At 43.4% G+C, this 27,093-nt stretch overlaps 2 protein-coding genes across 6 annotated transcripts in view; both read left to right on the top strand.

Moving 5' to 3' along the window:
- Nucleotides 1-12,667, top strand: part of LOC139056242 (uncharacterized) — a 63,494-nt gene extending 50,827 nt beyond the window's left edge. For all 4 annotated transcript variants that reach the window (XM_070534302.1, XM_070534303.1, XM_070534304.1 and 1 more), the window contains exons 3-9: nt 82-198; nt 659-862; nt 2,745-2,966; nt 3,768-3,839; nt 4,858-4,956; nt 7,062-7,173; nt 10,788-12,667. In XM_070534302.1, the coding sequence (XP_070390403.1) occupies nt 82-198; nt 659-862; nt 2,745-2,966; nt 3,768-3,839; nt 4,858-4,956; nt 7,062-7,173; nt 10,788-11,331 (1,370 nt within the window). In that variant the 3' untranslated portion in view covers nt 11,332-12,667. The remainder of the gene's footprint in view (nt 1-81; nt 199-658; nt 863-2,744; nt 2,967-3,767; nt 3,840-4,857; nt 4,957-7,061; nt 7,174-10,787) is intronic.
- A 3,059-nt stretch (nt 12,668-15,726) lies between these two features.
- Nucleotides 15,727-27,093, top strand: part of LOC139056240 (chromosome-associated kinesin KIF4-like) — a 75,761-nt gene continuing 64,394 nt past the window's right edge. For both annotated transcript variants that reach the window (XM_070534301.1, XM_070534300.1), the window contains exons 1-5: nt 15,727-16,022; nt 18,969-19,212; nt 21,517-21,707; nt 22,082-22,171; nt 26,360-26,621. In XM_070534301.1, coding sequence (XP_070390402.1) covers nt 18,981-19,212; nt 21,517-21,707; nt 22,082-22,171; nt 26,360-26,621 — 775 coding nt within the window. In that variant the 5' untranslated portion in view covers nt 15,727-16,022; nt 18,969-18,980. The remainder of the gene's footprint in view (nt 16,023-18,968; nt 19,213-21,516; nt 21,708-22,081; nt 22,172-26,359; nt 26,622-27,093) is intronic.

Raw genomic sequence — 27,093 nt, 5'->3', positions numbered from 1 at the left:
TTTGTTCTGCAATTTCCTGCAGCGAGTTGTGCTTATGTTTATGTTTGTCATTTATTTTTTAAATTTTCATCATTATTATAGGAACAAGACTGAACGCTGTGCATGTCAGGGGCGTGACAGACATGGCCACCGAAGACGTGCTGGAGTACTTCAAAGACTACAACCCTGCATCTGTTGACTGGATCAATGACTATGCTTGTGAGTCCCGCTGGCCTTGATGCCACGATTCAAGACCTCCGTGGAACTGCAACATGACGTGGCAGTTCATTGAACACTCTATATCTCAATTACTACCTACTTCAATCACAATGTTATGAGTATGGTTTAAACTGGTTAATATTCTGATAACAATAAAATTATAACAGGTAATTCTGAACAAATAGTCACTCGCTTATTTTCCTGAGCAAAACGTCAATTCAGAGCTATCTGCAGTGGCAACACCAAGTTATGCAATAAATATATAACAACAGCCTAAATTTTTGGTCATAGTTATGTGCATATTTCATAAATAAGCTTCATAAACATTTTGATTGCAGTGGAGATCATTCCTGCTGCAACTATGTAAGGGGAATAAAGTTCATTCATTTATTCACTAGCACATCAAGTTAGCTATGTCTCTCTTAGCATTGTCACATTGTACGCTATCACTTTGGTTCAGGTAACGTGGTCTGGCAGCAGAACCAGGATGCTGCCCGTGCTCTGGAGGAGTTGAGCCGGCCACTTCTGGTCAAACCCAAGGTCCGGGAGGGACACGATTCGCCCACCCTGGAATCAAAGCCCCCTCCCATCTGTGTGTCGCCATTGAATCGGACCGAGCAGGCAACAGCAGCCGGCAGCATCATCCGTCAGCAGTCAGCCGAGAGTGAGTGTCAGGCGCTGCCATCATCTTACGAGAGCATGGTCGCTGTTTCATGACACTTTTTCCTTTGTTTAATGGTACAGTAGCGCCACCACCATCAACCGTGCCACTGAGAAAGAAGCCACGTAAAGGGTACTCTGAAGTTGCTGTACACCTACCCCTGGCCTTCTCAATCTATCCTCACCCTGTGAATGTCGACTTTCTAATCTCATAGTTAATTTGATTTTCTGCTACCCACCAGCTATGTTATCCTTTCTCATATTTCTTACCATTTACACACCTGCCAACTTCTGCAATTTTATCCTAAAATGCCTACTTCTAAAGTTTTTATTTGTGCAAATTTTTTATTTTTGTATAGTAAGGCGGAACTGGTCTCAAAAGAACAAATAGTCACTCGCTTATTTTCCTGAGCAACCCGTCAATTCAGAGCTATCCGCAGTGGCAACACCAAGTTATGCAATACATATATAACAGCAGCCTAAATTTTTGGTCGTAGTTATGTGCATATTTCATAAATAAGCTTCATAAACATTTTGATTGCAGTGGATATCGTTCCTGCTGCAACAGTGTAAGCAGGGTGCTGGTTAGCCGTGTGCTTACACAACAGAGTCAGTGAATTTCTAAATAACAATCGGCATGTTAAGCAATAAAAACTTTTACATTTCATGAAATGTCAGTGTGTTTTGGCTTCGACTGTGGTAGTATATTTTCATATTCTAAGGTCGGCAGGTATGCTTAAACAGCAAACTTGCTTAACCCTTTGAGAGTCAGTTTTTTTCTTTCTTTCTTTTTTTTTTTTCGCCAAGTGCAACTCCCCAGGGTCAATTTTGTGTATTGCAGATTTAATATTTCAGATTGACCTATTTGGAGAAAAATTTACAGCAATTTTTTTTCAGTGACCATAAAGTGATGAAAAAACATTTTCTGTAGGTAAATATCCATTGTTTATTCATGAATACAGATAGGTTTGCATAAATACTTGTTATAAGAATTAAAAAATAGATAAACTGGAATAGATATATTCCAATTCGGCACTTGCACAGTCGTCCTCATCGAAGTAATCACCGCTTGACCCACTTGCAAAAGAGCAACCGGCACGCACGTCCAGACTGTGTATCGGAGTGCACGCAAGGAAACTATGGTTGCGTGCCCATCAGCAAAAACTGAATGAGTTGGAAACTTGAAGTAATCTTTCATTTCATCGCCAACAAGTGGCAATCGGTTTTCATGAGCCTCAAGAAAAGAAACACAGGCATATATGGTAGCATCGTTCGTAAATGGCAGCACCATTTGTCATTACCAATACCCACCTGTGAACAGGTCTAATTGCACCCCTGTGAGCACTAAACGATCAAGCATCTAGCAGTGACCCTTTGAGAGATTAGGAACCAGAGAGACATACATTTTTGAAAGCACAACTAATGGAAACAGCCCGTGAGGCGAAACTAAAACTAACAATGTGCACACACAAATGTGCAAGCAGTCATCGAGGCACCAGCAAAAAGGAGTCATGGAATTAAAACCAAGAGACTGCGACATGGAAAAAATATATATATTTCTTGTATTCATGCAGGATAGCAGCACTTGCTAGGCAACAAGAGAGTTGAAAAATCGCAGCGTTCTTCAAATATGTAGATGGCATCATAAATACATATATGGCATCGACTGTTTGGGACTTGTCTGCGGCGCCATGTATTGACGTCTTTGACCCTCAAAGGGTTAAGCTCGGCATTGGTACGAGTAAAGACCTGCGCAGTGCTTTTTAAGCCTGAGCCAAGCTTTACTAACTTTATTCGCATGGGTTACGTAACCGCAACAAAAATGCAGTAGCAATCAGCATGGTCCAGGGAACTGAGAATTATCCATTTGTACATTTAATACGCAGCTGGTGCGGGAGACGGAGGCGAAGAAGTTGTGGTGATGTCGGACGATGAATTCGCCGACGATGCGGGCCCATCTGAGCCACCTGCCACCAAGAACACTGCGGCAGAGCGTGAAGAGCTGGACGTCTCCGAAGTTGGGGTTCCAGTGCCTCCCGGAGAGTGGCGCCGAGCCATCAGGCCACACCCCAAGGCCAAAATGCTACTCCTGCGCTTTTCAAACAAGTGTAAGTGCCGTCATCTCTTTCTGCCTCCTGCGTTCTGTAGATCAGGGCTGCCTCCCTTTAAAGGCCAAAGGCAATGAAATGTCTTACTAAGCAAGAAACCTTGCTTCAAATATTGCAGCCTCTGTGCAAAATGTTGCGTTTGAAATACGAGTGGATGCATCACTAAAAGCTTCAAAAAAAAATATATGTTTCTGATACGGAAACTGTAAGAAGAAAAAGTGTTGCCATTAGCATTACTCACAGGCAATGATGCAGAACTGGGAACATTCAGAACCAGCACGATGCCCAGGCATGACCTCTGAGGTCAGGCACTCCTCTTTGCGCTCTGGAACATTTCAGAGGTCATGTTTTTGGATATGCGTCATATCTGCTAACCACCAGGTGTCCCCGTCGTCTGCTTACATGCTATTTAAAGGCTGTTAATTCCAAAGTTGGACGGTTACCAGCCCTGTAGCTTTGCCAAGATTGCATGCCAAGGTTTCATTGCTCTTGGCCTTTAGAGCTTGGGATACATTTGCTTGGGATATTAAGGGGATTTTACAAATGCTCAGTGTAAGCGAAAATTCTATATATCCAAGTTTAATGTATCAGGGATCGACTGTAGTAAGCATGGCAGCCATTGGCCAGGTTTCTTAGGATGTCACGACTTCAGCAATGCCTCTAGTGGGACCAGAAACTACTCTCCTATGCCTGTTGAGACAGTGGCACCATCTAGTGCTGGGGAGCAATACCACTTTAGTAATATGCTCTATTTATGTCTGCTTCTTATTTGAATTATGTGCGTAACCTTTTTGCAAACAGATGACAAGAAGATGCCTGGAGCAGAGAAGCACAGTGACTTCTACAAGAAGTACGGGAACCCTAATTATGGAGGTGCGTATGGTGCATGTACAGTCAAACCTCGATACATAGAACACGGATTTATAGAATTATTGCGTATATCAAACACTTTCTGTATCACCTGGAAAATCGCATGCAATTAAAATTTTTTTATTTCAAACGGGGTCAGGCGTAAAATGGATATATCGAACTCTGCCACCCCAGACCACATGTTACAGGCAGCGAGCTTTCCTGCAACACCCTCGAAGATAGCGGTGGCACGATGGGCATTCCCGACTGATGTGCACTGTAGCTGCAAACATCGATTGCGCCGAGGGCGCCATATGAACGTAGCAGCTTACGCAAGTGGCAGCTTGGCTAGTTTGACTATGTCAATGATGCAGTGCATTTGCTGCACCGGCTTCTCCTCAGTGTCGCACTCTGTGCCTGCCGCGCTTTTTGAGGAATGGCAGTTTCCTTCCACGAAGACGCTCGACAGCACGCATTCACTGGGCTCACTCATAGACCCCATGGCAGACACGACTTAATGCTTTGTCATTGACAGTGTTTCAAAATGCTTCGATTGACAGACGTGTAGATCACAGCGGAAGTAGCAGTCAAACGAAGATGCTGTTGAAGTTGATCCCGCAAGCGCTAATGTTGCTTCGCTCCCAACTTCAACTGAGGCTGTCCAACTGTGGCGCAATAGAAGGCACTGGCCTATCGCTCATGGATCATTTAGACTATGTTGAGGATGCCATGGTTAAACGTATGGTTGCCAGTAAGAAGCACGCTGCACTGCTGCAGTACTTTTAAGCAAAGAAATAAATGTTGTGTGAAGCTTCAAGTGAGTAATTATTGTGCCACAATTGGTTAATTGACTGATTTGTACAAGTTCTTTACGCATTCTTTTACGGGATTTTATATATTGAATTTTGGCCATATCGAACTATTTCGTGATCACCACGCTGTTCGAGATGGTATCGATGTTCGACTGTAGTTGCCTCAGTTGTCACTGCAGACAGTGCCAACAGTGATTCATTGGTTGTTTTCTTTACTCGACTTGTTCCAGGAATGACTGGCCTCATCAGCAACTCCAGGAAGCGCAGAATGCGGGAGGCAAAGAGTGCTTCTTTTGCGCTTGGTAGCACCAGGTCCATGGACACCGAAGGTGTGCTCTCTCTCTCTCTCTCTCTCTCTCTCTCTCTCTCTCTTGTTTTTTTTTTTTTTTGGCAGCGGTCTGTTTTCTGTCTTGATGCGTCCATACATCCATCCATAAACCATGTCACAAATCTAGCTTCCTTACGACCTTCATAGTGGCTAGGGGTACTTCCATCGTGGGGTGTCATGTGCTCTTGGCAACAAAGGAATGACAACACACGGTAGTGCAGAAACAAAAGGGCATTTATTGCACATTCTTACAAAAGATTGCTTCCTAGCCACATTACACTCAAGGAATGATATATGCTGAGGAATTGAGGGGGGTTCGGGAGATGCAAAAGTGTCGAGTCTCCCCACAGCATGAAGTTGTCCAAATTTTTCATCATAACTTGTAGCACTTGTAAAGTACTACCAGTAGCAATAATAAATTCTAATAGAAATAATGTTTTTTTTTTCTTCTTCTTCTTCAACACTGGTAATTCCTGAAGCCCTCTACGTTTCCATACGTTCATCTTGGGCATGCCACAAATCTAGCGACCGCCCACTGGAGTGGATCAGTGGCTGTGTCGTTATGCTGCTGAGCACAAGCTTGAGGGTTCAATTCCCAACTGTGGCACCCGCATTACTGTGGGGGCAGAATGCAAAAGTTTTTGCGTTCACGCAAGAACCCCAGGGGGTCAACATTAACAGAGAGCCTTCCATTGTTGCAGTCCTCGTGACATCCTGTACATTTCCTGGGATTTAAATCCCATAATCTATTTTAAATCTAGCAACCTACACAATGTAGTTCATCCATGTAGTCCATCCACCTGCATGGAGGTTAGCTAAATGTTTCTTCACTCATTGTAAAGCACTTGCAGTATGTATATAGGCAAGCATTTTTGAGCATCAAGTGCTACCTTCTATGATGCCATTGTAATATGCCTAGTCACCATGGGTTCAAAACAACGAAAGGACTGGTTGACATAATAACTTGATTATAACACGCCCTCGATTGTAACACACACCCGTTTGCCATGACTTCAAAAAAAAAAAAAGTCCGTTACAGTATTATGTGCCTCATTCTTTCATAAGAAATACAACTTTCTCTCATCTGGAAAAAACTAAGATTTACTCCCAGTGCACTAAAGTTGCGATAAATAAAGAAAGTCGCAGTTTCGCCTGAAAGGCGAAGCATCGATTAAGATAGCAAATTTGTAGACAGCCATGTATACAAAAAGTGAGGATAGCAGTTTTATCGGTGGTATAAACCTTTAAGCATTCACTTACTAACTAAATTAACAAGCGTGGTGTCACGCACGTGCAACCAAACATGAACACGTCTCACTCAATGACCGCAGAAACTCTTTATCAAAATGCTGGAGCGAGGAAGTGCAGTAGCAGGAGCAAGGGAATTGACCTTTGTGCAGCCTCTCGCCTCAACTTGATCTAAGCAACGAGAACACAGCGCGGTGCGCCTAGATGCGTTGACTCTTGTCTCAAACACAGATCGCTTTCAACATAGGAGCTGCGTGGCCATGCCATATGTAGCAGCCGCTGGTGTAGAATGCCTGTTCTGTTTGCGGCAGTCCTGCATGCAAGTTTCGGGAACTCCGAACACCCGTGATGCGGCCTGATTTCCGTCCGTCTCCGCATACGTGATCGCTTTCCTTTTAATAGTGGCAGCGTGATGAACTCGGCATGTCTTTGCAGTCGGCACTTACATGCTGATAGAGCAAACACAGAAAATGGGAAGATGGACGGTGCATTAACCTAAGCCAAAGGAAGCACTGGCTAAGCACCCGTACTGCAGCACATGGAGAAAGCTACGGCAGCTAGGCTCGAAGCGCGTACGAGGCAGCCATCTTGAAATGCCGATGGCGATATGGTAACGCAGATTTAGGGTCACACTCAACGCGCACACAATTTTTGGACCCATTTTATTTGGAGAAAAGTGCGCATTAGATTCGAGTAAATACGGTAAGTAAGTTGTTGGGGTATTGAAAACAGCAGTTGCACTCCGTGGCACAAACCAGTTTTCACTTCTTCATCTTTTCTTGTCTCTTTCTAGTTTTGGTTGAGTACATTTTTGTAGCCATGGCTTTGCTGTATGCAATAACTTGTGATGCATTGCAGATGACAGTGACAGAGGTCGCTCCCTGTTGGGGGCCAGGCAGCGAGCAGTGAAACGGATGCGCATGAGGATGTACGCTGATGAAGAGGAAGAGAAGCAGCGGCGTGGGAAAAGGTGAGCTATAAATTATATGTGAGGTTCTCGTCAGCAGGCTTTCTTGCACATCTAACTCGCCCGCGGCTTTTCGGCTGTGGGCCAGCCAAACGAAGCCACTGGCAGAAAAGCAAGCATGCGCATTTGAAATGCGCTGCCTCAGGTTGGTCTTGCAGAGTATTTGACAATTTTCTGGCAGATTGTTAGGCTTGTGCGAGTACTACCAACTCCTTGGTTCGAAGTGAAATTGAAGCAACTATACTAACGGTGTCAAATAATTTTGAAGTATGTAGTTCGAATGATTGTGCAATATGCATAAAACCTTGATACAACAGCCAGAAGTTGACAAACATAATGAAAAAAAGACAAGACCCTTTGCAAGAATGAAGAGAGGTTCGCCCCCTTTTACCCCATTCTTTCCAAAGTGCATTTATTGAGATATTTTTATGCAAGAACACAATTTAAACGTTTTTGATAATGCCAGCACTACAGAGAACTTGTTTACAGATGTTGGCTCAGTGTTGTGGTTCAGTGTACTGGAAATTTGAATTAAAAATTCCATGATTGGAGGCCACGCATACTAGTCTGCTGTTATAATTTATTTGTCCAGCAGTAGTCGCAGTTCTTTTGGCTTCCGGTAACCATTTCACTTTTGTATGCGTGCGCATGTGTTCATTCGTGACGTGATCGTTGTTTGTAGAGTTTGTCCCGAGTTTGCCATGCTGCAGAGGCAATGCCAGCAACGTTTGTCAAGAAGCTTACAACTTCACGTAAAAGTTATTCCGAGACTGGCCGGCTGCTGCTGGCTGAAGTAGCTGAACTTTTGATAGTGTCCCAGAGGAGAACGAGGCCTTAGGGTGGTGTGCAATAAATGTTGGTTCCTTGTGCATAATAGAAGCATTAGTTCAAGTTCTATTCTTCTAGAAATTGCAGGTCATACAAATTTTCTTTTACGGAGTTGTAATCACTTGGAATGGGTGAGTATATTTTGTGATGTATATGCAAACGTGTCTAATCGCGTTTCGTCATGTCGATCGAGTTGGTCTAAAAGTACGCCTTATACACTAGTGTGTCTAATGTAACAATTTGTTTTTCAAAAGTTGCAAGAAGTAAAAGGTGCCTCTTATACAGTGGTGAGACTTATACGCCAAAACTTACGGCACTTCAAACAACAAGTAGCACAATATTCAATTAAATACTGAAAAATATTGATTATTGGCACAAGCCTACGCTATACAGCTCAGTAGACCATAAATAATTATGGTGGGGAGTGCCCAACAAGGGGAGCGCCAACTTTCGACTGTTTATTCTGTCTAGTATTTCATCCAATACATATGCGTGAACAAATGTGCAGCATGCCAAACGGCTTCAATCGCGCAATACCCTAGTCACAGCCATCTATCAAAAAACCTCCTTTCTGCATTCAAGAGTAAAACTGATATGTCGTTAATACGTAATGAACCTCGCTCTTTAATGTGAAACGCCTCTAATTGAGCAATATGAACCGGGTAGCCCAGCAACATCTACGTCTACACTATACGCATATTTTGCGCTATCAGCCAACAAATATTTGCTCTACTGTAGTCAATATTGTCCAGAGCCTTGCATTCTTCACACTTGCATTATAGAGAACACTCATTGAAATGAAGCTTGGTGAAATAAATTTGAGATCAACTTCGTCATATATTATAATTCGTTATATCCATGTAAGGCTGCATTCAGTGTTTTGCTAAGTACAGACTTTCTTCCTTCACCATTTGTTTGTGTCCTTTATGGGTTGCTTTCATCAAAATTCGCTGCTGTGGGCCTAGAAAGCACAGTCGGCACAGTGTCTTGAATGATAGATAACCCACTTATTAATGTCTAGCAAGTTAGTCATGCAGCATGTTTGAGTGAAGCTGGACAAATCGCCTTTAATTGAGAGCCACAGTGCACGCGACATCATTGTGCCTTGTAACAGAGTGAGCAGACTGAGTTATTTCCTGTTTCAGAAAACTCCTGCAGTAGCTGCAGAATCATTGCATACACATGCACCTGCAGAATACACACAGAGCACATACACCAGTTTCCTTTATGCCAAGGATGCAGAATTGAAATGGGCAAATTTACAGCATTTCATTAACTGCTTCATGAAAGCTTCGCTTCACATTTCGAAGTGTGCATTGGAAGTGTTTTCTCTCTCTCTCTCGCACTGTCGTCAAAAATATGTGTACAGTGAAATCTCAGTACAACGAACTTCAGGGGACCGCGGGAAAATGTTCGTTATTCTGAAAGGTCGTTATAGTGAAAGCCCAAAAATTAGCCATAACAATAGCATTTCAGTAACGCAAGCGTCCTACCTTTGAAACGGTACCTCCTTGAACTCGTTTCTCACACAATGCACACGTGATCGTCAGACAAGGCACATTTATTTGAAATAGTCCGTGATCGTCTTCTGACGGGTGCAGCACAGACTCTGCAGCACGAACGATTCCAGACCGTCCGCATTCTTATGCACGCCTTCGGCCGCTGTGCCGCTTTTGGCTATAAATATGCGGAGTTTTCGCAAGCAGTCCAACGCATCTGTGGCCGACACGGACTCGTCGCGGTCTTCGGGTGCTGCCGTAACGTGCAGCAAGATTCTTGCTGGTGCTTAAAGATTTTCTCCTTATCTTTGAGAATCGTGGTGATCGTCGATCGCACCACTCCACGTTCTTTAGCCACGACGGTTTGTTTCTTCCCGTCTTCTATCTCGCGAAAAATCTCTACTCTCTCGCTCAAAGAAAACTGCTTTCGCTTCTACGCCGTGCTTAGAGTTGTTGAGCTCATGGCAACGCGAACGCCGGCACGCACTTCTAACACAATAATATAACCAGAAGAAAAACAAGATGGACAGGCCTGATACAGGTGACAGCGCGCGAACAACTGAGAAAACAAGCAAGAAAAACGTGATGCGTCGTCACCTCCGCAACAGGAAAAAAAAAAAGAAAAGGCACACTTCAGCGTTAATTCCTACTTTTTTTTTTTCTTCTGCCGCACCGTCTCAGGTTTTACGAGCCCATGCTCCCCGTCTCTCCACTCACAAAACCTGGTGCGTCGTTGCCTCCGCAACGGAGAAGGAAAAAAAAAAAGTCTCCGCCCGCATCTTTCTCCTTCCGCGCCATCTCAGGTTTTTGCGGGAAGCAAGTTGCAAGGCGGCCCGCTCTTCGCGCTGCGTCGTCTGCTAGCTTAGAGCTCCGACTGCCGTGACGGATACACGGAAATCTAAGAATCCTCGCATTTCGGGATATGAGTTCGTAGTACTGAGGTGTTGTTAAGATGACACGGAAATTAAATAACGATCGTTATTCTGAAATGTTCGTTATTCTGAAGTTCGTAGTAGTGAAATATTTTTGCATTGAAACTATAAGCAGTCGGCACGGGATTTCATAAAAGTTCGTTAATCTGAAATGTTCGTTAATGTGGTGTTCGTTGTAACGGGGTTTGACTGTAACAATAACAAGCGTAGTTTAAAACCCTTCTGCACCTGAGGGACACTTTGCAACTTTCTCATAGACCAAGTGCTGCGAAATACTTGTTTGGATGCGATGAAAATGTCTTAGGCATACGGAAAAATTATTAATGACATCATTATTTTTTTATTCCGGCTTGAACAGGCCTGGGGCCTTGGGCACACCAACACCTCCCACGCCGTGGTCGACGCCAGGCAACTCACCGACCTCCGACGAGGAGACCTTTAGTCGGTCCCTCAGCATCAGCGTCAGTGGCAGCAGCGTCTGGGACCGGCTGTCTGGTGGGCGAGCGAACCTGTTTACTAGGCAGGACCACGAAGACGTTGACGAGTATGGGGACGACGAACAAGATAGATTTCCGGTTCCCAGACGGTCACGCTATGTCGACCTGGACGATCCAAGCTTGCGTGATGACTACGATCCTACCGACGACAGCTACGGTGCCAGTGGCTACGGCGACGACTTTGGGTTTGAGGACAGGTCGGGTCACGGGTCTAGAAGGGGTGGCCACACCCGGAGGGATGATGAGGATGACGAAGGCGACGAAGAAGACGCGCGTCGGCTTCTGTCAACTGTTCGAATGCCCGGCACGGATCTGAGGTCCAAGCTAGAGAAGCTGAGGCAGAGCCGGTCAGCACCGGAACGTATGAACCCTCTGCGAATTTCTGTGTCCAACGAGGCACCTTGATTTGAGGGCAGATGTGGCCGTACTGTGGATTTCTCTGAGGGTTTAGACACTGTGGGTGGGGTTTCATGTCTCGATGAGGGCGTAAGGACTTGCTTTCCAGAAGCATAGTCTGGAACATTGCCATTGCTGCTCTTTGAGCAGTAGAATGGAAGCAACAGCTTGCTGAAAGGTTTTCATTCTTGTGTAACAACATTGTTTTTTTTTCGAAAATATCATGTGAGAACTCGCGTGAAGATGGGAACCGTGGCAAACATAATGACGGTCGCTCCACAGAGGGTTGACAAATGCTTTGCTTTACTCGCATCGCTTGCAGTTTGGAGGCCAAGTCTACTGAACTTATTCTGCTGTGTACCCAAGGGCACCTCCGGCTGTGAAACCACTTTTCAGATTGAGCGCTTGTGCTTAGGCACACAATAAGCTGCTAGTCAGAAGGTTAAATACTGTCATGGCAGAGAGACACTAAGCGTTTTATGAGCAACTGCCAAGCTAGACCCTAGGGCAGTGGGTGAAAATGGCATGTGCTCCCAACGCATGCGATGTCTCGGTAACCACTGTAGTTTTCCTTATTTGCAGTTGGCTTTTTTGTTGTTTCTTAATATGCTAGTTAGCCCTGATGTGTCAATAAAATTGAACTTATAGTTTACACTCGAAAGACTGCAAGTAACTTGCGAGAATGAAATGCCGCTTGAAGAAGTCTTGTTTCAAATTGTGCTGGTGGAAATTGCAGACACTTGAAGAGGGTACTGCTCAAAGCAGTTCAGTTGTTTAGTATTTCGTTACGTCTAAGAGACTGCAATAGAAAAGTTGGTGCAGTTTTGTTGACCGGTATGTTGCAAATCCGAGGTTGCATAATTCAAGTGTTGCACCATGTTGCAATGCAGTTTCGCTCGGGTTAATGGTGCTGCTTAGCTTTTTTTTTTTTAAGCGTCGACTGATTGTGGTGCACAAACGTAGACTGCCAAAACTTTTCTTTTATTTGTTATAAAGCTGAAGTATACATAAGCGTCTTGAAGGCATTTCTGTTCTCGAAATGTTTTCCTTGTATCACAACAAAAAAGTAAGCCTGTGAGGCAATCGTGAAATTAGTTACCAGATTTTTTTATGTTGTTTCTGAGCTTGTGTTACTGTCATTTTGATGAATTGACTCGGCTGGCAGCACATGTCATCAGCTCCTAAAATACCCTCTCAAAAGGCATCACGCGCTACAAGTGTCATGTTGCATGTTGCCCAAGGTACACGAAATGTTTGCAGGCCTGGATGCTTCCCTTGAAATGTTTTTGTCATTGTTGAACATTTCATGTTTAATATGAAAATAAAGAAGCTCATTATGGTGGCAGCTTATGCCGTTTTTCTGTTTTGCATGGATACTCGTGTCGCAATATTTTTTTTTTTTCAAAGCAGCAGTTTCAAACCAAACATTTCATGAAATTCACCCATGTAGGGATAGGTACTGCAAAGGTTGCCACCTTCTCCAGGAGAAAATAAAAATGACACGTAAAAGGAAAGAAGTGGGGTGTTCAACAAAGTGACGCAAAAATGCAAAACGGCAACCAAGTTGCACCCGAAGTACAAATATTGCATGGTTAAAATTCATTGAAAGTCATTGCATAAAATTTGGTGCACATTCAATATATTCGTGCTGTTGCAAATAACTTATACATAATAATTTATACATATGAACAACAGAGTGGAAGCCTAGATGGCAACAATGTACATAATGCTTTAAAAGGAAGCTTTAGCTCGGGCCCGACTTTGACGCAGCCTATACAAATACATGTAACACGCAAAAACGTTTTTCCGAGATAACCCCTGGACCGATTTTAATGAAATTTGTTGCATTTAAGAGAGAAAGTTAAATTCTAGTGACTGTTGGAAGTGAAATTTCGATTTAGGGCTTGAATTTTCTTAAAAAGATTTCCAAATATTCAACTGTTTGAAAAAATGGAAGCACGACGTTTACAAATTCATAGCTCCGCATCAAGAACAGATATCCCGGTTCTGTAAACGGCACCCATTCGATCATTAAAAGCGGACAAATGCGGTGTGTCATTTTACTTCTTGCGTGAATTTGTTACATTGGTTACAAGGGTTCTGCAAGAGCTGTATTTCCATATTACTAAATTTTTTTTTATATTCATATGTAACATCAATTTTGTCGGCTTTAGATGTACTACTAGATGCAATACACAGAATTGTGACATCATTTCTCTTGTTTGAGTTAGAGATGTAAACTTGATAGTTTCGTTTCTTGAAAATTGTCAGTTTTTGCGAATTTTTATTATTTATTGACGACCTAACTCAAAAGTTCGAAATGAACATTCACTAAATTTTAAGTTTTTCTTTTAAGTGCAACAAATCTCGTCAAATTTGGTGCAGTGGTTGCCGAGAAAAACGAATTCTCCTTTTACATGTATTTAGATAGCACCGGAGCTAAAGCTTCCTCTTAAGGAATTCAGAAAATCTTGAATAATAAATTTGTGACAATCGACTGGTCTGCTATGTATGAACTGTATGAAAGCCCAGAAGAGCGCTTGCAATGGAGCCTATAATTGAGAGAACCAGCAAATGGTGTGGCAGGATGATTCGGCACCTGGCAACTTGAGGGAAAAACCAGTTTTGCTGGTGTAAAACTGGTTGGGTGTCAATCTAGGTACTGCTGCATGCTATAGGCATGTTTTAAAGCGATAGCTTTCTTCAGTTAGTTCACACACTTTTGATGGACATTGGCCAATCTCTTATAATAAAATCCAGCAGTCAATTTGGCCCACTAGGTATGTGCTGTCTTGCAGAGCAGAGAACATAGGCCACTGGGTGTACCCAGACAGACAATCAGCTGCTGCTGTCTTGCCGAGCAGACAATGTGGGTCACTGGGTATACCCGGACAGACAACCAGCAGCTACTGTTTTGCCAAGCAGACAACATGGACCACTGACACCCGTACAGACAACCAGCTGCTGGCTTGCCTAATATAGAACTTGGGTCACAAGGATATACCCGAACATACAACTAGCTGCTGTCTTGCCTAATAGACAACGTAGACCAATGGTTATACCAGGATAGACAACCAGCTGCTGCTGTCCTGTCGAGCAGACAACATGGGTCAATGGGTATAACCCAGACAGACAACCAGCCCCTTGTCGAGTAGACAAAATTGGTCACTGGGTATACCCAGACATCGAGCACTAGGAGGCAAAGAGGGTGCATACAAAGGCCGCTAGATTTAGTGTCTACCAGCCGTGAAGCGCCCCATCTGCTGCCAGGATACTAGGGTAAGTAATTAAGGGCTGCTGTGGATCGAGTTGCAACTTTGGGTGCTGTGATTACAAGATATACAGTGTTGCATCATTTGGCATCGTGTTTGGCAGCGAGACTGCCACCTTGTGTGTCTGCTGGTGTCGCCAAGGTTACGCGATTCATGGATGGCATGGGGATATGCAGCAGGCTGCACAAGAAAGCTATCGCTGACTTTGACAGTCATCTTTGATAGCTTCCGCCACAATATTTTTTTCAGTAAAACCACTGACACACACACACACCCATACTGTACTTTTGTACGTGCGCGTGGAACGTGTGCACGCAATGTATCTGTTCTTGATGCGTGCCCGTTGGATCATTTACAAGTGTGAGAAGGGAACTTTGGGCCAGTTGGTTCGACATGTTTAAAGAGGAAAATTAAGAACCGCGACTTCAGACGACGTGACGGAGGAGCGGGCAGGACCGCTCGTCTTGTCCACTCTTTCGTCACGCCCCGTACGTCTGAAGTCGCGGCTCTTCGCAAGTGTGTGTTGCGAACGTAATAGGTAGACATGATAGCAAAGACCCTGGCATATGCTCGTAAAATGAGCGCATCATGTCCCCCATAATATCCCTCGTAGATATGCAAGGGATGTCCGCAGGAGACAGAAAATGTGGCCAAACAGTCGTGTGAGAGACATCGCTATTACGTATTCGACGCATCCCTAGGATATTCATGTCCTGACAGTGAATGTCGGTAGGACGTCATTGTTCGCGTCACTGCAGAGATGTCATCTGCGTTAGCTTAACTCAAGAGCATAATAGGTCTCCTGAAACGCAAAACACTCGCCAACAAATCGGAGGGAAACTGTCTCCCAAGCAGCTGTAAAATACTATTCCTTTTTCGCGCCACTTCGGAATTTTTTATGCGGCGCGCTTCTTCTAACCGAAAGCGAAACAGCCTGATCACTGGACCGCGGAGTCTAAATCCCACAATCTGCTGTTTACACTCCACATCTCTGCCGCAGTCACAACCTGAGCTAATTATAACGCATACGAAAATATTTTAAAAGTATTTTTTAATTAAAAAAATACGCGTGTGAGTGTGCGTACATCAGCGCGTGCGTGTTTAAAGTACTATGTTGCGGGTTAATAGTCAACGGCTCAACCGTATTCTCGCCAGCCAATGGCAAGCGTACAAGCGCGTGAGACTCGTTGTTCGAAAAGGAGAACCCCAAGCCTCCCAAGCGTGCAAATTTTGAAAATCGCGTTCTCCACCCTAGTAGGTTCAGTTCAGTTCACTGGCATAGCACGCTTTCCACACTCGGTGACTGAACGTCGACGGTAGGTCCTCCTCCGGCCGCAAATGATGAAGAGGCGTGCAAGTTGAAAAGTTGTTCGTGTGCGGCTCGCTAAGGGACGGAGACAGGAACTCTACGAGCGCTTGGCCTGAACGGTACGAGTGGTCTGTATTAGCTCTACGCCTGCGAACTAGTCATGCACTTTCATTGCTACATCGTCTAGCTGTTCATAAGTGCCCGGAGGACAGTGTTTTGTCACGCCCGTTAGCACTTCGTTGCTCCACTCTAGTTCGTGGTGTCCGTTTCAGCCAGAAGCTTTCAGGCTAACACCAACAAAATCTATTACTAGTGCTTTAGGCTCTGTCCTCGCAGTCTATTTGCCGGCAAAATGTGCCATAAATTGCCCCCCCAGAGAATACCGGCAAACAGTGCTTATAAATTAAATCTCCCTTTGCTCGAGGCAGGCGAGGGGTGCCGTTCTGCGCGCCCCGTTAATTGTAGTGGGAAGATCTTTAACGCTCTTCCATCAATCTTGAAGGGCAATGCCGCCTGTCGTTCACGGGTAGCATGTCGGATACTGCGAGTTGTCGTCCCGGCCACTTGTCTTTATTTTGCGCGAGACTGGGCTCTGTTCGTTAAGCCAGCCGTTTGCGGCTATTGCAGAGTGCTATTCAGCCGGTATCAATGTATAAAGAGCGCCTATCGGCTACCGCGAAATATTCTGGAAATAAATTCACCCCGCAGTTATGTTGGCATTAATGAGATGGCTGCGAAGCCAACCAATGCGGAAGAACTGCCAGCAAAATTTATTTCGAGCTAGTGCCTGCCGACTAAATGGCTTCAACATATGTAATGTCTTCCGAGACATTGTTTCTGATGGCTCAGGCAACTGTACCATTAGAAAATTCCTACAGTTAATAATTCAAAAATAAATCAAAGTAATTTCTGCTCCCAGTGAAATGTTTTTTTTTTTTCACATTTGACTTTCAGACTAAATCGAAAGAATGTGCCCCAGTTACCGCACAAAACATGCCTATTGAAGAGCGACAGCTATATTAATCTTTTTTGTTTTTCCATTCCTGTTGCCATGTATACAGATGGAACCAAGTGCAGATACACCTTAAAAAGTTTAACATAGAGAAGGGTTGCAGATTGAACTGCTTCGTATGTCATGTTACTGTGGAGAATGGTAGTGTGAAGTAAAGGAACATTGGAGGATGAGCCAGACGAGTACGTGAGTTGGAAGTAACGCTGCGAAGTAGTGTGCTGCATGGCTTTAGCATCTATCACAGCTGCTAGTCGGGGCATTTGCGCACCTTCTGCAAGAAGGTTTCTGTTTCAAGACAGAGCCCCCATGAATGGAGGATAGACAAGGTGAAAAAAGTACCTCGCCGATGTGTGCCAGTCTGAGCAATTGATACACCAAAGATGGCCGAGCTATTAACAAAAGTTCTCGTACCATTCAGAAGGATTGTGGGTCTGTTTGCTGGCTGCTGACGACTCCCACGCAGATCATCTTTAACTTTTTAGCTATATAAACTCCTAGGTGACCTTTGCGTAGCCAATGAGACATGATGTGAAAAACTAATTGCGAATTACTGCCCAAAAAGATGCACAAATAAGTTGTTTATTCAGAGGAGGTATATGTCTATTCGAAAGAGGTATGACTGATACAACTCAACTTTTATTTTGTAATCGTAAAAACTCGGGACTCCGGCTGTTCTTTAACGGTTAATACCGAGCACACCGCTGCACAAAAAAGGATGTGAAATTCCCCTTAACAGCTTCAGTTAAAATTTTTAAAAACGGTAACAACATATGATGGAAGACCAGAGCTGAATTTTCGCTTCATGATGGCTACACAGAGCAGTGAACAAATGTAGAGAACTAATGGCAGGATGTCCCTTTATCACCTCTTTTGCTGTGTGTTTGGCCTTCCTGGTGGGAAGGCCTAAACAACAAGGTCAGGCGATTCCAAAGCAACCAGATGCAGTCAGAGAGTGGGGAAAGAAAGTTTTATTACATGCGATGGATTATATACATCAATGTAATGTAACAAGGTGTGACACAATGTTACAGAGGTTTGGCTTAAAGTTGTTATGTAGTGGCCATATCAAAACGAAAACTGGTGAAAACATTCGTGACAACAGTTTCGGCCTTGTAAGCAGTATTTAGTATGCGCAACCAAAGGCAACGTCCAGAGGCGTGCACAAGGTTACCCACTAGGGGGAGGGTCAAGGCCCATTACATAGACCCCCACCCCCCCTGTCTCGACGCTGTGACTTTGTTCAAATGAACCTGCCCAATCCCCACACAAACTGCTGCAGCCACTGAGAGGGCCAAGTTGCCACGAATTCAAACACTAAAGATGTTGTGATATTGATGAGTGCAAAAAAAAAAAAACTAAGGTGCATTAAAGTTGATTGTTGCAACACTCTCGGGGCTTTCTATCAGGTGCACTCCACCTGTGGCTGTGAGGTAATCAGGTAGCTAGTTTTTTGTTGAAAAAAAAAAAAAAAAAAGCTTTGCAGGATAGCCGATTTCACGAACTTCACAAGTAGTTTATTTGTCCCCCCCCCCCCCCCGCCTTCTTTTTTGCACAAGCCTATGGCTATGTCTCAATTGGCCATTCTTCTGCTGCAACCTTTTTTTTTTATCTGGTGCGCTGCACCTTCCTATCACTTCCTTCATATTACCTCACCTTGATCGCCATTACGAGCCTCATATTCCTCAAGGAAACATTTTAATGGGTTCTATAGTATTCCACAAAGCTTCTGGCTGTTTCGGTCGTTTTATGTTTATTTTCATATCTGCTATAGCTTTCATTCATTTTCTCTACCTCATCATTTTTCTGCAGCACAATGACCACCTTCAGCATTTTGTGTGCCTTCCAAATCGTGCTCTTATTCTCTATTTTCCGTGAGCCATTACATTTAATGTGCATTTCATGAAGTCTGAAAGTGCTCTTTGCCCCCCTTCCCTCTTCAATGTAGGGTGTAATAAAAGGAATAAGCGTGTAGTAAAGGGGGGTGTAATAAGAGTGTGATAGGGTGTAATAAAAGGAATAGTATTAATAATAATCTCATCTACATTATCCACAGATCTCTTGCACCATGGAGTCCGACAAAGTTATTCCAGTGCGGGTTGCTGTGCGGTGCCGGCCACTTGTGCCCAAAGAACTGATAGAGGGCTGCCAAGCCTGTGCTCGGACATGTCCGAGCAATCAAAGTATTGTACTTGGTGGAGACAAGACGTTCTCTTATGATTACGTTTTTGGAGTGGAGTCAAGCCAAGTGCAAATATATGACGCATGTGTGTCGAAGCTGCTGCCTAAAGTATTTGAAGGTGAGTGAACTACTGTCAGTTAATTTATTATACACTAGCAACAATTTAAAAATGTTGACCTTATTAATGAGACATTCTTAATAAATTAATTGATTAATTGGTTTCCTTGATTCGCATTCGTGAGCTGAAAATAAAAACCTGTAATTCTAGTAGATAAACGTAAAAAATTAACACACAAATGGCAATTTTATATATGAACAGGCAGTTGCCTTTAGTGTCGTGTAAACGACACCTTTCTTCAGTCTACTAAAGTCAGACATGTAACTCTGATGGAATTACCCGTTGTGGTGGCTCGGTGGCTATGGCATTGCTCAGCTAAGCACAAGGTTGTGGGATCAAATCTCTGCTATGGCAACCACATTTCGGTATGAGCAAAATGCAAAAACACGTGTGTACAGTGCATTGGGTTTATGTTAAAGAACCTGACATGGTTAAAATTAATCCGAAGTCCCTCCACTACAGTGTGCCTCATAATCATATCATGGTTTCAGGGTGTAATAACCCAAAATTAATTTCAATTTCACTTTGACATAATTATTAATCCAGCTGCAATCAGGCTATTCACTCGATCATTTGTCCTCGTTTCTTGAAGTGCTGTGTGTGTAGGTGGCTTTTGCCCCTACTCCTCACAAACGTGCACACAGGTGCTTGATCTGTGGTTCCTTTCTTCCCTTCCTCACAGTTAAGTGACGCAAGGATATTGGTGGCAGGTGACATTGCCTGATTTTTCTCATGTGATGTCAGCTGATTATTTGCCTTCAATAAATGTATTCTGAATATACTAGTTGATTAATTAGAGGATAACCGTGTAAGGACTCTAAAAGAAAAGAAAAGCAACTTGCAAGAAAAGAATTGTTTTTGCATGCAAACAATTTTATTGGTCATTTAAAGCAATATCAAGCAAAATGTTTGTGTAAGAAAGTTGATGCTTATGAACTTTTTTACACAGCAACAAAGTTAGGTTTCATAAAATGTTTTCACTTTTCTTATTTACATGGTTAAACATACAACGCCTTGTATTCAGGGAAAGCAGGGGGAATGTGAGAGATGAAAATTCAAAACGATGAGCAAAACAAGAACACGGTGAAAGCAGGAGCTAAGGTTTTGACAAGTGGATTTGTCTTCTTCAAGGCAAGGCCTTAAAGAAGACAGATCCACTTGTCAAGATGTTGGCTCCTGTTTTCATCTTATTCTCGTTTTACGCAACGCCTTGTATCGCAAGATTGCTGTCACTAGAGGAAGCTAACTCTCCGAATCGCTACATGACTCGGAGCATTCACTTGTCCTACAGAACAGGCCATTTTGAAATAGGTGGCGGGTGACACAACAAAACAAAAAAGTATCTTCACAGCTTCGCTCTTCCACATGCTCCTTGCTCCACCTGGTGTTTAAGACATGCACAAAGCAGCTGACGAACTCAAGTCATATTGAGGGCTGCATGAGAAATAAATGGTACTGCACTTGTTGGGTTTGTAATGTGTCTTTTTTTGCAAGTAAGCGTTTGACAAGCCCAACTCGTCTTCCTTAGGGTAGAGTTAATCAATTGTGCAGCCCTTATCCAAGCCATTTATGTATTTAGAAAAGTCTTCAGTGTTGTAAAGAAATATGCATGGTATTGTGCAGAATTAAGCGAGACAAGTAAAGGTTCATAAGCAGGCTTCACAATCAATCCTACTATACTGCATCTGCAAAACAAAATGGCGACGCCAGGTTGCAATGGCTTAGTGGCCATGACATTTGGCTGCAATGTAGTGCGGCGCAGCCTTGAAATTTGCACATTGCCTCTGAGGTGCATGGTGCACATGAACATTGAGAATTGTTTCCTCACTGCCCACACGCATTCGTGACACAGTGCTAAAGCATCAGGCTGTTGTGCTTGAGGAACCCATGTGACATAGGTTCGATTCCTCCCCTCACCAGAGAAATCTTAAAGTATTATTTTACAATATAAGAGTGACATGAAAGAAGTTCTATACAGCTGTACCACATGCGTACTTACTTGCTTACTTAATACCGCAAAGTGGGTAAAGTTTCCCAATAATGCAAATCACATTAATTAACCAAGCTTCCTATAAGCTTTATCACATTGGCCCTTGCTTCATAACACCACATACATTATCATCATCATCAAGCTTTGTCAGTGTGATGTCGCCAACTATGAACAAGACTGTAGATTAGAGCTGGTAAAATTCACCATCTTCCCCTGATGTATGAAAGCCACTTATTGTTTTCTTTTAACACTTAGTTGTGCAGCCTTGAGGGTTGTGCCGGTACTGTATTTTAATTGCAAATTCCATGGTGCAGGCTTCAACGTCACCATCCTCGCATACGGCCAGACCGGATCTGGCAAAACATTTACAATGGGCACGTGCTGCTCGTCAAATTGTGCAAGCTCCGAAGATGCTGGCATCATCCCGAGGGCAGTCCAAGATATCTTTAAGCACATCTCGGTGAACACGGAGAAGATATTCCTTGTGAGAGTGTCTTTCCTCGAGGTGAGGACATTGATTTGCACCTACTTTATAGCTGTGGTCACATGCAGAGGAGTGAGTGGCAATTATACTGGCATTTATGACTCATGCAGGCAGTTTATGAGGCGGTGTATTTGCTGACACAAAGGGAGAAGTGTGGTGTACTTTGTGTACAGAGCTCATTTTGGCTGCTTAGCTTGTCACCGAGTACAGCTTCTTGCAGATTGCAGTTTGATAGACTTTTGAAGTTAGTCTCTTGCATGAACATTTGTGGTGCAAGCGCATTTCTTCACTGCTGCATAGGGCCTTTAGTTTGTGCGAATGATGTAGGATTTTGCATTTAGCTCGAGAATGCAGACTCCTTGGTTACAGTGTTAAGTTGCTAACCTCTCTTGCAGATATACAAAGAAGACGTGTTTGACCTGTTCTCCAAAAATCAAGATCGAGAATCGCTGCAAATTCGAGAAGACCAGAATGGTGCTATAAAGGTGAAGTTGCTTTGTCATGTGCACAAATCCTTTTTTACAGAATTGCATCAGCTAGTAAAACCGACGTGGGTGATTGCTGTTTGGCTGCACTGCAGCGGAGGGCTCCTTATTAATTTTTGATCACTAGGTGGGATTTCTTATTCCTGGTTGGGATGGTCATATTCCAATGACTGCACGCTTAAACATGCCTACACAATTTTGCATAGCTGATGTTGGGAAGATACAGGTGGTTGAATTTGATCTGCAGAACACCACCAGCTTGCTTTTTCATGGCTAGGCATGGCTTTAGACGGTTACACTTCCAATCTCGTGGCTGTTATATTTAGCAGCAGAATGCCATAGCCGATCCACTGTAGCAGAAGGTTAAAAGGTTACTGTGTGAAAACAAAGCTGAAGCGTTTCTTAGTGCAAACTGTCATCTGCATACTGCCATGTGGTTTGTAATTTGGCTATCCTCTGTGGGGATGTCTTGTGAGCTCTTGTGCTTAATGTAAATGCAGGTTATCATTTGTTAGTCACAGTCTCTCCTTTGGACTGTGACTGTGTTATGCTGTACATGCCAGTTTTTGTTGGTTTACTGACACTAAGCAGCACAGATTGGTCAGTCCATTAGAGGGAGAACATTTGCCAACGCTTAGTGCTGACACCGTGGAGTGCCGTTGCTCTTCCACCACAGAGTAGTTCTGCCTCCACCCGATGTCTCCCCTCCCCCCCTCGCACTCTGATTCTTAGCAAGCATGTTTGGACTAAAGTCAAGCCTTGTTTTAATGAAGTCACATCCAGCACGAAAATGCCTTCCATATATCCAATATTTGTTTTAAGCACATATGTATTCTTTACGTAGTAATATCATTGAGAAACATTTTAATTTGCTCTACTATATTTGATCATTTGTCATGCACGTGTTCTTTTCATAAAGGTTTGTTCTGTGAACAGCACTATATGCTACACTGACACAAGGGAGAGAGAGAGAGAGACATAAAAGCCAGGTAAAGACAGGGAGGTTAACCAAATGATATCTCCAATTTGCTGCACTGTAATGGTGAAAGGAGTGCGAAATATGAGAAGAAAAAGAAAGAATACAACTGTTTCTATGGGCTCTTGTCGCACAGTCTGCAAAGGAGCCAACGTCCCACTAATAACTGACATCAGAGTGTCACAAGACAGACAGGTTTGCCTGAAATTTGGTGACTGTTTGTGTAGCCATGTTATACTAGCCAGACTGTGAACAGGCTCTACGTGCACTTGAATTGCACATCTTGAAGAAAGCTGTCGGTGAGCTCTAGCCCTGTGAAGTCAAATTTAGGTGGGCAAAAAGTTTTGTAGCTTTGACAGAACAACGGTTAGCTGTGGAAAACTCAATCTTGCCATCACACCTCAAGTTCCACCGAGCAAGTGGAACTCGCTGCTGCCTGCAGTGAAGATCTGGCAAACTTATCTTGGGCCAAAGGATCATGCAATTCACCCAGCTTGAATTTATGCTTGACATCTAATAGGGCTTTGTGTCAGTTATACACTGTCTCATTCCATATAGGTTCCACTAAGTGTAACATGTCTGCAAAATGTTCTACTAAGTTGAACCCATGTAAAACGGATGTAGGGCCATGACATGGTCGTCTGACTATTCTCAGTTTTATCACTGTAACAGAGAGTATAGGACACAATATGGTTCCGCACACAGAAAAACTGGGCTCTCAGCACATATTTTAATTTGAAATTTCTATTTGGAATCGCTACCTCTAAATCCCTCCCACCAATAGCAACAGCCATTTTGGTATCGACTGTGTGATGTCAGGAAATGAGGGGCGATCGCTGTGTCGTCTGTTTCGAAACAGTTGGTAACCACATTGGATGTTTTGCTCCACACATTCTGGCACTCAATGCGCAGCACACAATGCACAGGATTGTACCAGAGACCCTTCACTCGTGTTAAAGAAAGCAGCAGCAGACTGCCGAGGCTCGCACGCAGACAAAACAACGCATGGCAAACGTGACGTATTTTGTGCTTCTGCAATTGCTTCTGTACTTGCAGTACACAAAGGCATGGCCTTCGAGATTGCATTCTCTTACTTAAAAAAAGCCATTTCCTGGGGTGTAATTCGTTTCGTTTCCACAAAGCGTTGCCAGACTACTCTACAGTTTAACTTTGTTATAAAAACAAATTGGAATGAAATTTTTCCATCGCACCGAATGCACTGAAACTTTGTCAGTTTGCTGTGGGATGCGTGGCGCTCAAAAATCAGTGGAGCTTCTTGCCACTGCTACTACATATCACTGTTAATTTCGTTTTATGTGTTTCTTAAGTAGAACATTTTAACCTTGTTCCGCAAAGGTTCCCCAACTAAGCAGAACATACCATAATTACTCTGATAAGGTCCGCACTTCTTTTTGTGAATTTTTACGAGGTACAAGCCTTACACGAAGCAGGCTTATGGATACTCGCTACAACATACAACTGTGTCCAGACTGCTATACAAATAAATGCAACTACTGGCAGCTTACTGTGAACACATTTACAGTCACTGACTGGTTTTGAGATGCAGGTTAGCGCCGTTTTGCAGCGGTTCGCGGGAATTCACCAGCATGCAAGTATGCATGAGAAATTTGTGATGAATCCGCTGAGAAGAAACAGATTTCACCAGAAGTTCAACGATGCCATGCCGTAACTTCTCGATTGGCCAGGTGGCTCGGCTGTTTTCAGCTTTTTGAGGTGTTGTCTGATATGGCAAGTAGATGTGGGGCCCAGCTTCCATTGTACTTTCTGCTGGAGCATGTCTATTTTTTGTCAGTCGATCTGGACTGGGTCACCCCTGCTAGGTGTTGTTGTGATCTCCTCGATTCGGCACACTGCTCTAGATTGGCCAGTGCAATTTGCTGCTAGTGAATCTTTTTTTTTTTTTTTTCAACTCTTTGCACTGTGAAGTGGGGGTGCGGGCCTTACACAAGGCTGGGCCTTACATGAGCAAATGGGGTATATCCTGAAATGTTATGCTTATACTTGCATGGGATGTTGTCTCTGCAGTGAAAGAAAGTCTGTGCTAGGATAATGGGTGCATCTTACAGTGAGCCCTCAATTTTACATACTTATTTAATAATTTTTATGCACTCAGTCATGTTACATTCTTTACATAAAAAATTACACAAAATGCATCTTACAATGTCTGTCAATGTTAATGCCATTATCATTGAAACAATGTGTAGCATCAAGCCGTGTTGAAGACATTTACTTACAATCTGTAGTGGGGGTGAGTAGGCTAATAATGTTAATTGCATTAATACAACATGCATGCGTCACAGGGCCGCCACAGAACTCAGTATGTATATGTTCAGGTGCTACAAAGAAAGCTTTACTGAATGTCGTTTTCAAACTGCAGCCAGTTTTTTTTTCATCCAGCTGGCAGTACAGAGATAGTGTTCAGCATATCTGACTTGGAATGAACTACGGCATGATTGTATATCCGTATATTTCAAGCGTAAAACGTTTATTCATTGTCAGCTAGAATAGCGAGTCTTCTCGCTTTTATCAGTCAAATGTGCATCTGTGGAGTGTGCTTCCATCAACACGTAGAGGCCAAAAAGATACCACTAATCCCCCCTTCCCGCAAGCATTCGTAGTGCATTGAAGCATCGGATTCCTGTGCTTCAGGAAACCTGGGTGACACAAGTTCCGTCCAGTCACGTAGATATATATATTTTTTAATTGAAGTTCAGGCGAAAATGGTTAGACTTGGGCACACAGACTAGAAAGTGGGCGAAGTATTCGAATGCCAATTGCATTAGAAGAATTGCATCACAGGCTCTCGCAGCACATGTACGAGTTGGTTATTGGGTGCAAGCAATGCGAAAATGGAAAAGTTATTCTTTCACCATTGCTGACAGAGCGCGACACGTTGAACATCATGTCAACTATGGTAATGCCTTCAGCAATGTCATCCGCTTAAGTGACACATAGCACAATAAGGTGAAACGGACTCGCAGAGTACGACAAAAATTCATTTTACCCAAAGCTTTATGCCCATGGTTTCTTTTTCCTTCGCACCAGTGGACAGAACCAGCAAAAGCAAGTCACATACATAAATCTGTACACCATGGCTGAAGCAGATATCACTGTGCATGTTTTTCAGCCTGCATTGTGTTGACAGGTGATCGTTCTCAAGCATCCGGTTGCAAAATGTTCTTGCTTCGCAGATTTTCAACTTGACGGAGCTGAACGTGACCACCCCTGAGGAGACAATCCGTCTTCTGGAGGTCGGCTCTGCAAGTCGAAGCACCGCCTCGACCAACATGAACGCGCGCTCATCTCGTTCGCACGCAATCTTCACACTGACTGTGGAGCAGCAGGAGAAGTCCAGTGGTGGTGCCATAATGGTGGCAAAATTCCATCTGGTTGACCTCGCTGGCTCGGAAAGGGCTGGAAAGACCAAAGCAGTTGGCGAAAGGCTCAAAGAAGGTTCACTGGCTTGACAATTTTTTTTTTTTTTACATTGATCTTATTGATTTTATGCACTTCACTGACCCAAGCTGTGGCATAAAAGCGCCTAACATTACCTTTTCAAGTGCCAGTCAATTCTGCCGTATAAGAATTTAGATTTGGTACATTTCTTGCATATTCATAAACAAGAGCATATGGCAGTAGAATGAAACAAAAATGTTCAACTCTTCAGTGAGCATTCTCAAGTTTAGCTGATGTAGACTACATGCAAGAACTTTCTACAGGAATGTCACATATGACAGCTTCAAATACTTGATGTCTGGCATACTGGGAAAGCACCTGTCCAGCCATTGAAAATATGCCAGATGTAACACATTGAAAAAGACATTGGACGAAGTGAACCTGTTATATGACAACATACGGATGCTGAGAGCAAACACCCAGCTGACAGTCTACCTTCCAACTTGTTTTACTGAAAGACCTTACATAT

Source organism: Dermacentor albipictus, chromosome 2, assembly GCF_038994185.2.
Source record: "Dermacentor albipictus isolate Rhodes 1998 colony chromosome 2, USDA_Dalb.pri_finalv2, whole genome shotgun sequence".
NCBI lineage: Eukaryota > Metazoa > Arthropoda > Arachnida > Ixodida > Ixodidae > Dermacentor > Dermacentor albipictus.
The sequence above is the reverse complement of the archived record's forward strand: the minus strand, read 5'-3'. Positions and strand labels throughout refer to the sequence as shown.